Below are 16645 nucleotides of genomic sequence, written 5' to 3'. Positions count from 1 at the left end.
CGGTCTCAGACATACTTTAAACATGTAGCCTGTACAGTAACTAACTCTTTTATTACTAACACATTTAAACAGATATAAAAAGTCAGACATAATAATTATGACAAAGATTAACAACTTTTTTCTGTCTTTGCCAACATACCTTCTATCTTGTATGTGTTAACCCATCACAGGCACATTTTAGGTTTAAAAGCAGCGTAAGCCTCGCAGTTAAGGTATAGTAACCATCTGTTTTAGGTAACATTTAACAGAACTATGCTAAGATGGAAAATTATTTTTAGACAGCACAGGGTGCTACGTGATCAAAATAGAACAAAAAAATAGAAAAAAATACGTATGTTTCTTTAGCAACCAAAACACCAGCAATACAATTCAACAATACATTTGGACTGAAACATATGTGTCTGTCCTGCGATTCCCTTAAGTTTGTTCTTTAAACTATTATCTGAATGATCAGCTATATCTATTCTTACTGCCAAGAGCAGGCTTTAGTGCAATAAGTAGAAATGACAAATAAGACGTAGAATTCTAAGATTCAAAGATTACAATAAATAATAAATAGTCCGGAAAGTTCTATATTCTAAAGTTCTAAAAACCTCTTAATGCAAAATGGGATATCTCTGCGTTTTAGGCCATATTAAATAATAAAGACTCATTTTGTTTCGCACATTTTTCAAGTCAGACCGCAATATAAGGTTTGTTCCTGGAATCATGTTCCGCATTGAATGTATAATTCCTATGTCACTGGTCTGCCTTAATCCATCAATATTTGGTGCCTTCTAACTGTAGAGAGTGGTGATTAATTCTGAAATTGCCCGTCCGGACAGCTAGTTGTGAGAATACCAGAGATTGAGCATGTCTCATAATATCAGTGCGTAGCTGGGATTAGATTCTTTAAATTTGGAGTCACAGGATGGAAAATAGATTTCAATAAATGCCTCAGTACTGGGTTTCAGCAGAGCGCAGCTGCCCAAAGAGGGCACTTGCGTGTTCCTCTGGTGATAAGTGGCATTAGTGCGGGGCACAAACCGCTCTGATGCCAGGGGTGGCTTTTATGCCAATATCCCTAATGATGGCCCTGCCTCCGAGAAACAAACAAATTGTGAAATACTGTTCACAGGCACCCACTGCGACTGTATCTTCTCCTTGAAATATCACACAGCTCCATCAGGAGGAGGAGGGTGGGATGCTGCAGGTATTTTCTAAGGATGTCACTCATACTTTTTATTATTTGTCATGAGTTACACAATTTGGGTGTTATAGATATAAAGAACTAGTACCGGCAAAAAATCCAGGAAACTGTAGGAATGTGTTCTTGCACAGTCTTAAATTAATTTATTTGATTTATTGAGCATATAATTAGAATGTCCTTAAATTAACATAGTACAGCCTGGCCGATAAGTCAAAAGCTTTAAATTAGCTCACCTGATAATTTATTTCCTATCACATCATATACTTTCAGACTAAGCATACAGGGGAGAGCTGGCAAGAGTTACAAGGGATAATTGCTCCTGGCTTGCTTAGATTCTGGTCAACTACAAAAATGTTATTGTTCTTTTGTTGCGTGTTGCGCTTACAATTCCACACGCGTTTCTAGTAATACGGATCTTGGGCATTATATGTCTGAATGCCTCCTGAGCTATTTCTAGGAGCTTTCCGTGTACTCATATTTGGTGGAACTGGGTTGAACAGTGTTGGGCAATACGCATTGAGCATGTTGTCTTCTGTGTTCTAGACTATATTACTGGGCCACATGGCTGGGGTTGCCCCACAGGCCAGGATTACACAAGCATTTGTGTTATTATTTGACTGGGCCTGAAGAACACAGATTCATATTCATAAGTAGATGGTCTGGGCCCTATCATCACATCAACAGTGATGACATATAACAAAACCAAACAAAATCATTTGCATAGATAGATAGAAAATAATCATTTTCATAGACAACTGAGTAGAAATATTTTGTCACTTACTGTCTTATTGACCTGGAGGTCTCCTACCTCACGGGAGAAGAAGCAGTGAAACCAAAGGCAGCCATACCCAGTGACACCAGGGCTGATCTAGATGACTCCCAGGTAGATTAGCCCACACTATTTTGCCTGTTACTATGCATTAATTAATTATAACTTAATTATTGTACCTTTAGTTTGGAATGATATAACTCAAGTGCAACAAAAAGAGCTTACAATACATATGTGGTTTAAATATCAACTGCATATTAATGCAAAGGCACACTCAAGTGTATATGTGTGTATATATATATATATGTATATGTATATATATATATATATATATATATATATATATATAATGACTACTTGGTGTGTCTAACAAGGGTGCATACCATAAAGTATTGCTTATGCTGAGAAATGACCCTGTTTACCTAATAATACATTTTGTTCTCAGCTTAATTCCAAGTAATTTTTGAAACAGAATACTATTTTAAACACACTTTTGAGGACAAATTGAATATAAAAATGGTTCAAACCACAATTAAACCACAAACACCAAATCCTTAACTATCACAGGCAGTATGATTGCGTTTAAATTCCGAATGGACTTATTTACATAGTTGGAGTTCCCCATAGGAACTAGAGTGACTACAGTTAATGATGAAATGTGAAAAGTATGAATGTAACTCTTTGGTATGAGTAGAATTAATGCTTCCCTAATAGAGCTTTAAAGTTCTCGTGGTATAACCGTGAAGGGGACAATTGGACTACTAGATTCCAAGTCTAATGCTGTTATGAAACACTCTACAGCAGCCTCGTGCTTTTCCTGAGCTTGTAAAACTTCTCCCAGTCCATTCCAGGCTTCGTGAGAGGTGCTCTGAATCTGTACGGCGTCGCGCAAAACCTTCTCTGCCAAACTCTGGCGTCCAAGTCTCTTCAGGATTAACCCCTGCAAGAAGAGCCAGAGGCGTTGTCAATACCACAGGCGATTATCAAGAGCAAGACGTTCAGAACTTCATTTTTAATACAGATCAAAATATGGCACGCTAATTGAAAATGTCCCATAACGATGCTGGTTCTTGGCTACCCCATAAAAATCTCATGAACAATCAGATTCTTGTCTAGTTCAAGGAGTTGCAGGCATTACAGGAGGTCAAAGCTAATGGGAAATTCGGCTTTGAGGACAAAAAAATAGCAGCAAGAACAATCAGAAATGGGTAAATACATTTTTACAATACAAAATGACAAAAACATTTATTTTAAAGAAATTTTTTTAAGTAGTCTATTCCCGCTTTATTAAGGATTAATGAGATGCAAACATTGAAATTCTGAATCATTTGGGACTTCAAACCAAATACTATATTGTAAACACTCACAAGCAGGGAATAAAACAGTACCTTCAACCTTTAGCATTTTGTCTTAATATCATGTATTACTCCCGAACGGTACACGGCTACTGAAAAGGCCAACGCTGTATAAATAAATGATAATATGAACAGGTTAACTCAACACTCCGAGGTTCATTCTGTTCATGAGTCAAGTTACCAGCGACTTAAACCGTCTGCCCTTATCCCCTGCGTGTTGTAACTCTGCTGCCAGGGCTATTCAGTAATGAAGGGATCCTGTCTGTCTATGGATCTGTCTCTTAGCAAAGTTAATTAGCTCCATATATCTGCTGCTGCGCTACAAACTTGCTGCCTCTTGCAATTAGCTCTCGGGTTTAACATGACTCTGAAATTGTTCTGCCATTCTTCTTATCCTGCTTTCTGACCTGTTTTCCTCCTGCCTTAGCAGCAAAGTACGTCATCTTGATAAATGTTCACGTCTGTCTGCAACCTCTGTGTTAGTCCATCATAGAAGATAATATAACCCAATTAAAACCGAATCGCTAGATGCAGTAATTTTGCTAAAATATCCTCTTTTCATTTTATTTCATGAACAGTCTTTTTTGTTTTTTTAAATTACGGTATTATTAATTTGGCAATATTTCTTCTATTTGCGGTATGATCTCAAACCTCACTTAGTCCTTGGCCTTGTCTTATGGTCATACTGGTTTAATGCCCATCCCCTGTATATTTCCTTGTATTTGCCTCAACCATATTTCATCTTATCAATGATTAAGACGAGTTACATTTCATATGTTCCATAAAATGTAATTCTAGGCCAGAATCTTTACGCACAGATTTTCTGGCCATTTATGGTTACTACAGCTATATATAACTAAAACACCTCTTTATATTCCCTGTAGCAGAAGATTACATCACTATGCCTTTAATGGAGCGCATGCTGAATTTAACCATCCCTTTTTAGGGGTACATTACTTTTTGAACGGAATTCATTTAGCTCTTCCAAATCGAGACAATTGTATTACTTAACTGATAATCATTGGTGACACTGGACAAATCAGACTTTTATTAACATTAGGGAAGTGTGTTTGGCATAATTATGCCGGATCCGACTGTTCTGTACTTCTCTGTAGCAGACTCCAGCAGTGATCTGGTTATGTAGCCTGCGGTAGCCGTGATGCATGTTTTTGAGTGATTGCAGAGGAGGCCTGACACAACAGGACAGCGGCATTTCTTTTCTTTTATTATGCAATGGAACAGAGTCTAAAACGGTAACAAAATATTGACACTAATAAGACTGAAATGTATCTCCAAACTATATTTAGTATTCACTAAACAGAAAGTTGATGAAGGATCTTCTGTGGTTACCATGAAGACTCGAGTATCTCACTGAAAATTACCTTGAACTCACATGTAGACCCTAAATAAAATATTGATGGCAAAAATTGGAAAGGAGAAGATGTGGTGAGCGGGTGAAACCAGGTGAAGGGTGACAGATCTAATAACACCAATAACACCACTCACTGTTCAAAAGGCTGGCCCTGAGGAACCGCAACTGGTTATCAGACCTGGAACCTCCAAGGCAATTCTAGAGTTCCTTATTATGGTTTCATAGGAGTCAGTAGGGAATTCTTCCTTATAGCTTGGTTGGATTCCCTAATTGTCTGGGTATTTAAATCTAGGTTTATCAAGATGTCTCCCCTATATGATGGGGTACCATTATTTAAGCCTTTAATAGTAGAATTTATCTCCCAAACCCCACCACCACCACCATCATGGGGGGTTAAAACATGAAAACTTTAAGATTAATTAACTAGAGAATATTTCAAATCTTATTTCAAAACTGATAGAGGAGGGGGTACTTATAGCTTATTTTCCCACCAAACACATCTTATAGGAGATTCGTAGAAAAACCTCCCCCTGTATTTATGAATATGGGCAACCTCTCCCACCAGGTGTTCTTATTGCTTCATACTTTATTGCATAAGAATTAAGTGCATTTATTGTTACATGAAAATGGTGTTCACAATATTACTGCAGCCTTTCCAATAAACCTTTAGCCCTTGGTGGCTCGTAGTTTGCATGAGTGATGTGCTTCCTTGTTCCCGGTGAAGCCACTCCTGTTGTAAGCTCTATTTATCTCTGACATACTAATGTGACTTTTACACTCTGCCATCTGTCAGCAGTCCTCGGTTTACATGACAGGACCACGTGTAATTACATCTTCCTTAACAGTATTTCTTCTACATCACTGCTTTTAATTTCTGTGCGCTGAACCACATATCCCTTTGGTGATTAGAAGAGCAGTCTGATGAAGCAGTGGATAGAATAATTGTAACGCATCTGGTTAGTTGCATGCATATTGATCACTAGGATCAATGTATTACATCTATTAATTGATTATGTTCTCTGTATTGTAATCGGCTTCTATAGCTCATATGGTTTGCATATCACGCAATTAGTAGTCTTTACCTCATTTACCGTTCATAAAAGCAATGCTCCATACTATATAACCATCCCTGGAAACTTCTCAGTGGAGGCTACCCTGGAGATCTCCCTCCGCTCAGAAAAAGAGGAAAGTGACCTGGAGGCCTGGAGAAGCAGCTCTTTACTAGGAGACTCAGGATGAAATCCCAGAGTGTTTAAGGTATGTATATGACATAGCACTTGTTCATTAATATTAAAATACCCTTATTGTTGACTTTTTAAAATGAAAAAACAAGGTTACACTTTAAGCAGATGATACATACAAGCTCCTAGGCTTCAAGTAGGCGAGGTTAAAGATTCTCAATGTAAAGCACAAGCTCTCTCACACTTTCTTATGGATTTAACTTTTGGTTCTGAGTTTGGCATATCTGCAACGCCTATCTCATAATCTCTTTGTATCGCAGTTCTTTCCACTACCCATATTTTTGCAGGCCTCTATTCTATTTTCACATATCATGTTTCTCTTAATAGGAATGCAATAGGAATGCATTTTTCCCCTAATTTAACTAAGGCAGTTGTAATTGGAGAAAGAGGTTCCCGTTCACATGCTATATATACTATATGTGTATATATACTATATGTGTATATACACTATACGCGTCCGTTAAGAAAGCTCGCTAGGGGCTCATATTTTGGATCAGGTTTCATCCATGTCCTCTTTTCTGATGTCACACTCTTCTAGGAAGTCAGAGTGCTGTGCATAAACGTATCGAGGTGTTCTACAGCCCTAAAAGTTACATTAAAGTGCATATGTGCTCCATGTGTTTGACTGTATGACCTATGGATATCCCAAGCACAAGATCCCTGTAGGTCACACTTGGTGGTTTTCAGAGTACATCTGAACCATTTATAATGGATTACCTCTACTCTCCAAGGTAAGATGATACCAACATCGCAGCAAAAATAAATTAGATCCTTTTTTAGATCCCCAGGTACTGGGGTGGGGGGGAGATTTAACACTTTACATGCCAAAGGAGTGAGCAATGATATTTGAAATAGACCCTATTGCATGACAGGTTTGTGGCTTCTTTATGTGGCTCCTTATTATATATTATTTTTCTTAATGCTATAAAGCAGGGCCCTTTGCCTATATATATGTACATATATATATTTTAAAATGCTAAGCTCTACCTGAGACAGAGAACATACACCACCGGTACATACAATATACACATAGTCTTAGAATGTTCTATCAACCTGGGCGGCGCAGGTTCAGGTAACAGACAGGAACAAAAAAGTTAAATAAAGGACTGTTCGTGCCTGCTGCAGACATCTTTGTGATCCGAACCCCCGGGTAATGTTCCTGTTATGTGTTTTTTTCTTCTCCTGTCTCCAGTCATTCTTTTCTACTGTCCTGACCTCAAAGTCTGCCACACTTGCCCATTCAGCTTCCCCTTCTTGTTTTGTCCCTCTGTCTGTCTCCCTGTCCCCCCAAATCCTGCTGCACACCCCATACACCCCTCTTTTCACTATGTATTTTCTGAATTTTTGGTTGTGATCATTCTACAGGGTGCTCGAGAGAAGACCTATCCCCTACGTGTATCTACCGAGCGAAGCACACTACCAGAGCCTGCTATATTTAAAACATAACCTCATTGACAGAATGTTTCATGCTTAGCTCTCTACCCTACACGATTATATATAATGAGAGGTTTCCTTCGAATAATTGATTATAATCATTATTCAGTGCAGTATAATAAGTATTAATAAAATTGCCCATCGAGCACACTGAAGAGAAAAATGGTTTTAAGTACAATTTCCTTAGAAATAAAAAATAAAACCAACAGCGGGCTTATTATCCATTGTATGTAATAAAATAACATAGCTGCTTTTATCTAGTTTGGAAGTTATGAATACACTCGCTGAAATTTAGAAAAAGCTGGATGCCATTAGGGCCACATTTCAGACTAAAAGACATTCATTTAAACGCTTTCCTATCATCCTCTAGTATAATTGATGGAAGGTTAAAAATACCATTAATGGATGAAGACGCCGTTAGATCTTGTCTTGTTGGTGACCTTAATATCTTCTCTCTTTTGCTCTTCTCACTTGGAAGGACATTTTTAATAAAGAAAAAAGATGACAGACAATAAAATGAGCTGTTCTAAATCTAGCTAACTTTTTGTATAATACCTGGAATTGTCCTCAATGTAAATACGCATGAGCCAACAAAGCCAACAGCATGAAATAATACTTTGCATAATTATGAAACCTTTCAGTTGCTTTCTAAAAATGCCAGAACACAGTCTCGGCCACATTAATAAAAGAAAAGGTCCTAAATAAGGCTTTGGCCAAACATACAGTCTGATTAGAATGGTATATTACCAACAGTAGTCATTTCAGATGCCTTTCCCTATCAATCAGGGTGTCAGAGTTATTAACCCATGTGCTGATTCACATTGGGCTACTCACTAAATTTTGAAATTTTACCTGGAAAATGTAACACCCACCCTTATATATCTCAGCAGTGGTGTAACCAGAGTTACCGTCCCCTGGGGAAAAATACATTTACTCGCCCCTCCCCACGTTCATCTGGTTGTAAGGGTACAGCCTCATGCCCATACACACACCTGCTCATTTACACACACATACACTGCCCATATACACCCCTATGCACTGTCCTTACGCACGCCTGCCCATGCACAACACATATACACACAAATACAATGAGCTTATACATGTCTGCCCATACATACACATATACACTGCACATATACACGTCTGCCCACACACACATACATTCTGGATCACACTTGACTCACCCCTTTCTACCCATCATCTACCACACTTTCTTATGAATCCCCTTTTCTCACTTCCGCCTACTCCCTTTCTCCTCTTCATCTTCCATCCTGTTGTGAGAGTGTAAGGTCTGTCACTCCAGACTTCTGCTTTGGTGCTCCTTAAGCACTTTGTGTCGGCAATTGATGCAGAGCGCTGGGATTTGTCCCTGCATCAATTGCCCTTCGCATAGCGTTTAGGGAGCACAGAAACCAAGGTCTGAAGTGACAGACCGTGCGCTCCCTTAATATTGGGCCGGTCAGAGGTAGGTTGTGATCATCCCTCGCACCTGCCCCAGCACAGACCTGAAGACAGGCACCAGTCTGGCGCTGGCACTGTGCCCATACCCCCTGCTTTGCGTGCCCAGGTAGCCTCACCACTCTCCCCTATAGATATGCTACTGTATCTCAGCCCTTATTTGTGAATATAGTGTCTAATTTAAACAATTTTCCACCTTCAGATTCCTTTCTGCTCCACAGGACTACATATTGATTATGCTCTACGATTTGTTAAACCTGAGCAGATCTGTCATTTTATTCTATACCCTTAATGTTTAAGGGAATAGCCTCTTTCTATGTTACATGACCAATAAGTATTCCCAGCAAAAATCACATTAATGAGCAATAGTAATATTGCAAACCAAGCATTTCCCTATTATGTGTTTAAAGGAAGCAGGACCTTTAACTTAGCAAGGAACGCTCTCCCAATATGGTGGGGACAGTCTTGGCAGTGGGACTTCTATTAAGTGTCTCAATGTGGCTGACCATGCATGACCCAAGAGCCTTTTGTATTGATAATTACAATGTATCAATGGTTTCTGTGTTATCACAGGTTTCATTGAAAATATTTTTCCAAGGCGTGGTCCTGCGAAGAGCACTGGGTCTGGGGATAATTCCCTGTATGGCTTGTTGGAAGGATAAGCCTGGTATCTGGTAATTATCGTAACTGACAGAAGGAGGCAACATCAAAGTTTGTTTCACAAAGTAGAACCATCAGCAGATTACATAACCAGGCATATGTCAATAGGAACTACAGACTTAGACAAACACATCATTGTCAATTAAATCAGCTGTTTCCTTAACCACAGCTTGGTTCTCTCAGTTCTTTTACTTTACTGCTTTAAAAAGCAGGCAAAACAAAAAGGCTAATCTGATCAGATATATTAAGTAAGTATAACCTAAGGTACGTGAGCATTATTAATTGTCTGACTTGCTTCGTAAACCTCCCAACCTATTGTGGAGTCATTCACCTGGCCACTTACCTGCTCAGATCTCATGTGGTCATCCATCCATGTGTTGACCACGGTAAGTCCTGCTTGGCATCCAAAAGTTAGGTGCATTGCACACATATGATTCATGTCATATATGTAAGGAGGGCCCCAAGTTGACTCAATGACCCAGGGGCCCATGCATCTATAGCCACACCTCTCAGAAGTGTCCAATAGCTAGGGAGGGCTATTTAACACTCCTACGTACTGAGAGCCAATGCCAAAATTATTTCTCCTGACTCCCTGACTATAGTCTCCTGACTACCACTTGTTTGCCCCCCAGACTATTGACCCCTCTGGGTCTTGAGCCTCAGCTGCCTGCTCTAATCTTGGACTTGATTAGGTATTTAATTTCACCCTTCTTTAGTACCTTGCTTTTTATTTATAAATTGCTGTGGCTTCACACCTTTCTTGGGCACTTGATTACCATATTATCCGTTCCTGATCTGCTTCCCAAGAATGTACTTCCCACCAGCACACAGCAATAGCTGATCGGGCCCCCTGCAGTCCCCCAAAGTAGCTTCCATACTGTTGTGCATCACGGCAATGCTTTCCTGGAGCCCTGCCATGCACAATACAGCAGACACCAGCCAGACTACTGCAGCCGGTTCAATGTGCGGACGGGCACAACCCTTAACGGCGCATTCTGCTAACCTGACAAATTAATTCAACCAGCCTCCTAGAGGTGTGCTTAGGCTTGAAGGGTTATTTAAACCCTTGTTTGAATGTGGACCCTCACCCGTGATAGAGCCTTTGAGAGTCTGATTCTCTGGTCCTAACTCTGATTGTTCATTAATTTGCTTTTTGGACTTCCCATGGTTTCTGGTATATCTGATTCAGTATTTGACCCTGGCCTGTCACTCTTGCTCCTTCAGTTCCTGGTGCAATACCCTGGTTTAGTCCTTCCACCTTGACTATTATTGAGAGCAGTTGGTGCAGCCAAGTTCACAGAAGGTGTTGCAGCTCAACCAAGGGTACCCTCCACTGGGGGGAACTCCTCTAGCCAATCCCACCGTACCAAGTGGTGACTATCCAACCCATTCTGCATTGCTGGTCCATTTACCATACAAGAAGCTGAATCCACGCTAGTTCAGCTGTTTATTCATGGAAGACTGTTATGTTTTAGACATGAAACACTTTATCTCATTTAAAGAGTCGCTCTCGCTTTGGCTTTGTTTATTTGCAAACATATTTCTCTGGTGTCTTTGCTGTATACAATGTCCCCTGTGTCTAATGCTGAAAAGGCAGGTACACACTCAGGCATGAGATCCACGGTGAGCAACTCTTTAGTTGAACAGATAAAAAAAAAAGAAAGAAAAGCAGGTCCAGAGCGAGAGAGATTCAGACAGGGAGGGATGTTTCTACTGCAGTATGACAAGGATGCAGACAGGGAGGGACCCTCCAGTAAGACAGGAGTGCTGTATTTATGCACAAGAGGACTACGGCCATCCTCAATCACCGCAGTGTGTGAAAGCTTCCATAATGCAGAGTGCACCATAAATCTGCCCCTTGAGGGATATTTTATAATGAAAACTATTTCAGTTTTTCCAATTAGACAGCTACTGGAACTCGAATGTGTCTGAGAGATGAAATAAATCCACAGAAGGCAGATGAACTTATCACTCGCAAACTACTTCAATTTTAAATTGCTAGTCAAGCAACCTTCATATGGTGCACTTTTATTTGATATGTCTACAAAAAGATCTCATTATCCTATGGAGAAAGAAACAGGTGTGCCGTAGTAGTGCCTTTAGGCATAGCAGCTGACAGTGCAGTGATTGTATAATGCAGCGTATAGAACCAAAGGGAATGAATTTCCACTATGCTGTACACGTGGACTAGGTACGAATGCGTTGAGCACTTGAACACAGGCCAGCGCCATCTTTACTGCTTAGTATTTGCCCCTAACAGGTTCACCTAGCAGTTCTCCCTCTGTCCCAGCTCCCTACCATCTACCTTGGCACCACCCCTCCTTTCATTTTACCACCTCTTCTCTTCCCTTCTTCTTAGTTCCTGTTCTTGTCCCCTATATCCATACACGCTCTCCTCCCCTCCCTTCCTCTTTCTTAACCCCCTTTTATTATTTGACGGGTAGAGTTCTCCCTTGGAGGAGTAAAACAAACATGCAGCAGGCGTGGACACGTTTGTGAAGAACACCTGGGCCCTAATCTGTCGGTTTGACACTTCACACACGTGTGCAGAAGCCAGGAGGCAACCACTAGATCAATTCGCTTTCCTGATCGCGGTGATCAGGCATAGCTGTCCCAAATGCAACAAATGCAATGCTCATGTGTTCCACTCTGTAGACAGGGCAAAGCTCCATGATAACCAACACTTAATCCACAGTGTGATGTGGTCGGAGAGTCGGTGTGATGCCCATAGCATAATTAACAATATTGAACTCCAACTCAGCCTTAAAAGTGTAAGGTAACCAAGCAGAAAAGAAAATATATAGCCTTTCCCTTTAAAAGAACAACCCTGACATATTTTCAATATAATTTCTATGTTATGTTAAAAAAGTACTCCTTACCGTGTCCTCTCGTGCCCTGTAGTGCGTTTCTGGGCATAACTGCCCCCTTTTTTTTTACACATAACCTTTCTTTTAATAAAATTCAGTTCAGTTATGGTAATCGGCCGTGAAAAGGCATTGTCAATTATAATTCAGATAGGGATTTTGCTCTGCCCTGCTTATCGAGCGTTTCTGACAGGGCGGTGATGGCGCTTATCAAGCACGGAGAGTGTGTACTGCATCCAGAGAGGAGCATGCCCCCGCTACAAGCCGCTATTATCAAGAGAGAAGGCTTTGCACATGAAATACTCTCCGTTCCTTCAGCTCTGCTGCTGCCAATTCACTAAGGGTTTCTCCTCCTTTAGAATCTCATGCTGTATCTCTGCGATGTAATCATACGATGGGCACACAATATGTGTAACTATACTCTGGCGTAGCACAAAAACATATCCACTTAGCTACTTTTTTAAGTATTCTGACGGAACGGCAGGATTTTACTTTATCAAAAGAAAAAGCCCTATTGGAACGAGCAATACAAATTCTACGTAATTTGTTTGCTTGCATTAATCCATTACAGCCAGAAACACAATTCCTTGTACATAAAACTAATAGAGCTCAACAATGAAACACAATTAGGAGCTATTGTGCTGGCCTCATAAAAGCCGGGGGTTTGTGTTTATAGAACAGCCGAAAAGTGCCCATCGCAAACAGAACACGCTGGGGTCTTTATACAAAACAGATGCATAATATAAAGCCGAGGCGCGTGTATTTTCTATGAGAACTGTCATATATATTCACCTGCATGATTTTAACCCTTTGAGGAAGATGTACATGTGATATTTAATTATATGAAGCTAGGAAACAGCTCACAATTTGGAGGGTGAACTTCTGCTGTAAAAAGAGTTAAAATTCCAATTCTTTTGCCAAATTTTCCTCATTTAGTGAATAAACCCCAGTGCCTTTGCAATATGAAGGTTTTGCTGGAGAAGCTCACTGTGGTTGGCCATTGCAAAGTGACAACTCTTCTACAATTTCTCTCCTTAGATGACTTCTATATATGAACTTATGACAGCGGCACTAGACAATATCTAAATAAATGCTGAATAAAATCAGGTTAGATATGGATCTGAACCCTTACGCTCTGTAATAACGGATATTACGCGGTTTACTAGTGTGTGAACGGTATTTGGAGCAGACAGAAATACTCACCTTATCCTCAGCGGTTGGAGTGACTCCATTCTACTGGGTGCACTATTTTAATTCAAAATTCTGCTCTTCAATAAATATGTAAACTTGGCTTTCAGGGTTTACTTGAGCATCATTGAAAACCAAATAAAAAAAACACTAAAACCAGAGGTAAATACACCACCCTTATAGATAAACATCAGATCATGACCCACCTATAGCCTCATCTGACTTCTATCACGGTTCAAGTCATTTCCAATGAACATTGCACATCAAAACAGTCTTCATAAAATGGTAATAAGAGCAAAATTTACTAAAATGTCTGTTTTCTTCAAAGCTCATCTACATCACCGTATACAACATTATATTTACGGCTCAAAGAAACTCAGGACATGGGTTATGAGCTATTCTGTATGAAATGTGTTGATTTGTGCTAATCATTTGTATTTCCATATTACAACATGAGGTAATACCGTGTATTATTCATACATATCCCTTCTAACAATGTTAAGCTTGCTGGTCTATTTTTCCATATGCACTTGATCTCTTTGTAAATAATGGACTAAAGAAAAAGTTAGACAAATACCTACTACAAACAAAACAACGGATTGTATAGATATACCTGTCCAGCATCATTTTATGTGAAATTTAATTGAAAAGGGGGTAGTTAAAACATACATTTTCTGGTGATAGAATACTAATTTTTAATGACATATGTGTTTAAATCAACAGGGACAGATGATCCTTAAAAAACATCCTTTAGATAATTTATCTTTTCCAATCTAAAAAACACATAGACCGACTCCCTGAAATATAGTCATCCATTGGCACAAAAACTAGCAAAATAACAGAAATAACCCCCAAAAAACTGTTACAACCAAATATTATGGTACACACTACTATAAACAAGTGAGAAATTGACACTAAAAGAAATTGTACCAGAATCAGTTTGGGATATTCTTTGTACATACGGTACTTGTTCCATGCAGTGAATCATTGATAAACAACTTATGTGTCAATTGTTTACTTTTGAGATGTGGAGTACTCCGAATACATATATTCTTCCCATCTACACCTACCAGAAGCTCTAGAATGCAAACCTGGGAGCAGAACCCTCTGTACCTTGTTAATGTGTTTGCCCTCACGCATTTTCAATTTGCCAAAATATAGCTAAATGACAATAACAACAATAAAAGGCTGAACATGATGGAGTCCCAAAGCCACAACAGTCTAATGGCTATGGTCATCCATGAATATTTGACGTGTAACCATCTACAGTATTCGCTTCACCAAGTCAAGCAATGGAGTCAGTTTCTTCTTAGTTCCTGGTCCTCAAGTAATGTGTTCTTTACAAAAGAAATACTATAATTTAGAGGCTGTGTGTTTTTAGTAGAGGTGTTGCTTTATGATATCACTGAGCTGGTGTTGGATGACAATTATGGGAGATAATGTCTAACAGAGACTGCTTTCTCCCCTATGGCACCCATCTTCTACTGTCTATCACGGTCTTGATGAGGGTACCCATTGTTCAATTCATTACAAGGAACAATAATCACATTTTCTGCCACTATCTGCCACTTGTGACATATATATACCTGGGATGACTGCATCTCGTTCTATGAACCTCCTTAATAAACGAGCCCTCTGCAAAAACATGTCGATGAAATAAACAAATTTATGTGATGCCATCTGACTCTGCAGAGGAATCCTTGTCAACAAACAAAGCACTGCATATGCAATCAGAGTAAAAAGAAGAAAAACATATATGAAAAGGAAGATGCCTGTCAAAGCTAGACACATAATATTTTACATACAAACAAATACTGGATTGGGAATTTGCATTTAAACAAGAACATTTAACTCGCCTTGTAGTGACATTGGACAAGCTGTTAATAAGAGAAAATCCATGTACTCAAATACACACCGAGTATGAAAATCACCAGGAAATATGAACATTATTTTTACAGTGTACCAGGTTTATATCTCACAAAACCTGTTCAACCATACACACAGTCATTACAAAAGGGATACTAGATGGACAAAAGCAGGAACGGTATTCACCAACGTTGGGGGGAGGAATAAGGATATGCATGGAGGGATAACACATGAACTGTTTTACTTACACAGAAAGGTACAATATATACGGGGCATTGTAAGAACCCACCACGGGGCATTCTTTTCAGTTCCATTTTATATTGGTTGAGGACCCACAGGCAACTGATGACTTCCAGGAATGATGTCATAGACAAATACTATTAATTTAAGCCATTAATGGTTTCATTGAATTTTAATCTGACGTGTTTAACATTCTCAAGGGCAAAAATATCAGAAAAGGCAGATATCTTGTCAATATCAATTTGCATTTTAAGTTTTTTATAAATGATTAAACAAACTGCAGTGTAGGGAATATACTCCTCAACAGCCGACAAATGATGTCAAGATAATAGAATTCTCCATCTCTGATTATATTTATATATCACAGGAAATATTTAATGATGTCAAACATGCATTAAAACGTCAGCTGATCCTATTGTTCTTTTATATACCAACACACGGGTCTGCTTAACATTATTTAATGTCCATTTAAGTTCTATGGAAAATGAAAAAGCTCCCGGGCATTCTATTATTTTTATCTTTTATATCTGAGACCATTCTAGAACTCCCATCTTCTCTCCAGTGATGTCCTTTCTAGATCTGAAGGAGGTTTCTTATTGGCTGCAGTTATGGTGGCCCCGTAGCCAATAAGAGTTCTCTCACTAGTCGGCTGTATCTTCGTTACGGTGGACGAGCAGTGTTTTTGCTCACAAACAACACGATACAAAGTAATTGCTTTTCCTCCAAAGATTTCGTTCTACGTTTTCCACAGTTTTTTTTCTCTGGCTGGGCCTAACAGGCTCTAACAGCAGCTGTTGGGAGAGCTTTTACAAATAAAGCCAAGTATTTGAGTAAACATTTAAACTGCAGAGATCACCGCTTAGGAAGAATAAAATATGCGGTTTAACAGCCCATATATCTTCTTTTTATGGGTCTGTCAGGCAGAAGAAAAGTAGCAGACACACAGAAGTAACAGAATTTGATTATGCGACTAACAGCTTTTAGTCAAAATTTATGAAGTTGATGGTTT

At 39.3% G+C, this 16645-nt stretch overlaps 1 protein-coding gene across 2 annotated transcripts in view; it reads right to left on the bottom strand.

Moving 5' to 3' along the window:
• Positions 1 to 2613: 2613 nt before the first annotated feature.
• TTC7A (tetratricopeptide repeat domain 7A) overlaps positions 2614 to 16645 on the bottom strand; it is a 114450-nt gene continuing 100418 nt past the window's right edge. Inside the window, exon 20 of one of the 2 annotated variants that reach the window (XM_053459271.1) lies at positions 2614 to 2898. In XM_053459271.1, the coding sequence (XP_053315246.1) occupies positions 2677 to 2898 (222 nt within the window). In that variant the 3' untranslated portion in view covers positions 2614 to 2676. Of the gene's footprint in view, positions 2899 to 3890; positions 4559 to 16645 lie in introns of those variants that run through there. The other variant, XM_053459272.1, reaches the window with a different exon arrangement.

The sequence above is a fragment of the Spea bombifrons genome, chromosome 3, assembly GCF_027358695.1.
Source record: "Spea bombifrons isolate aSpeBom1 chromosome 3, aSpeBom1.2.pri, whole genome shotgun sequence".
Classification (NCBI taxonomy): Eukaryota; Metazoa; Chordata; class Amphibia; order Anura; family Pelobatidae; genus Spea; species Spea bombifrons.
The sequence above is the reverse complement of the archived record's forward strand: the minus strand, read 5'-3'. Positions and strand labels throughout refer to the sequence as shown.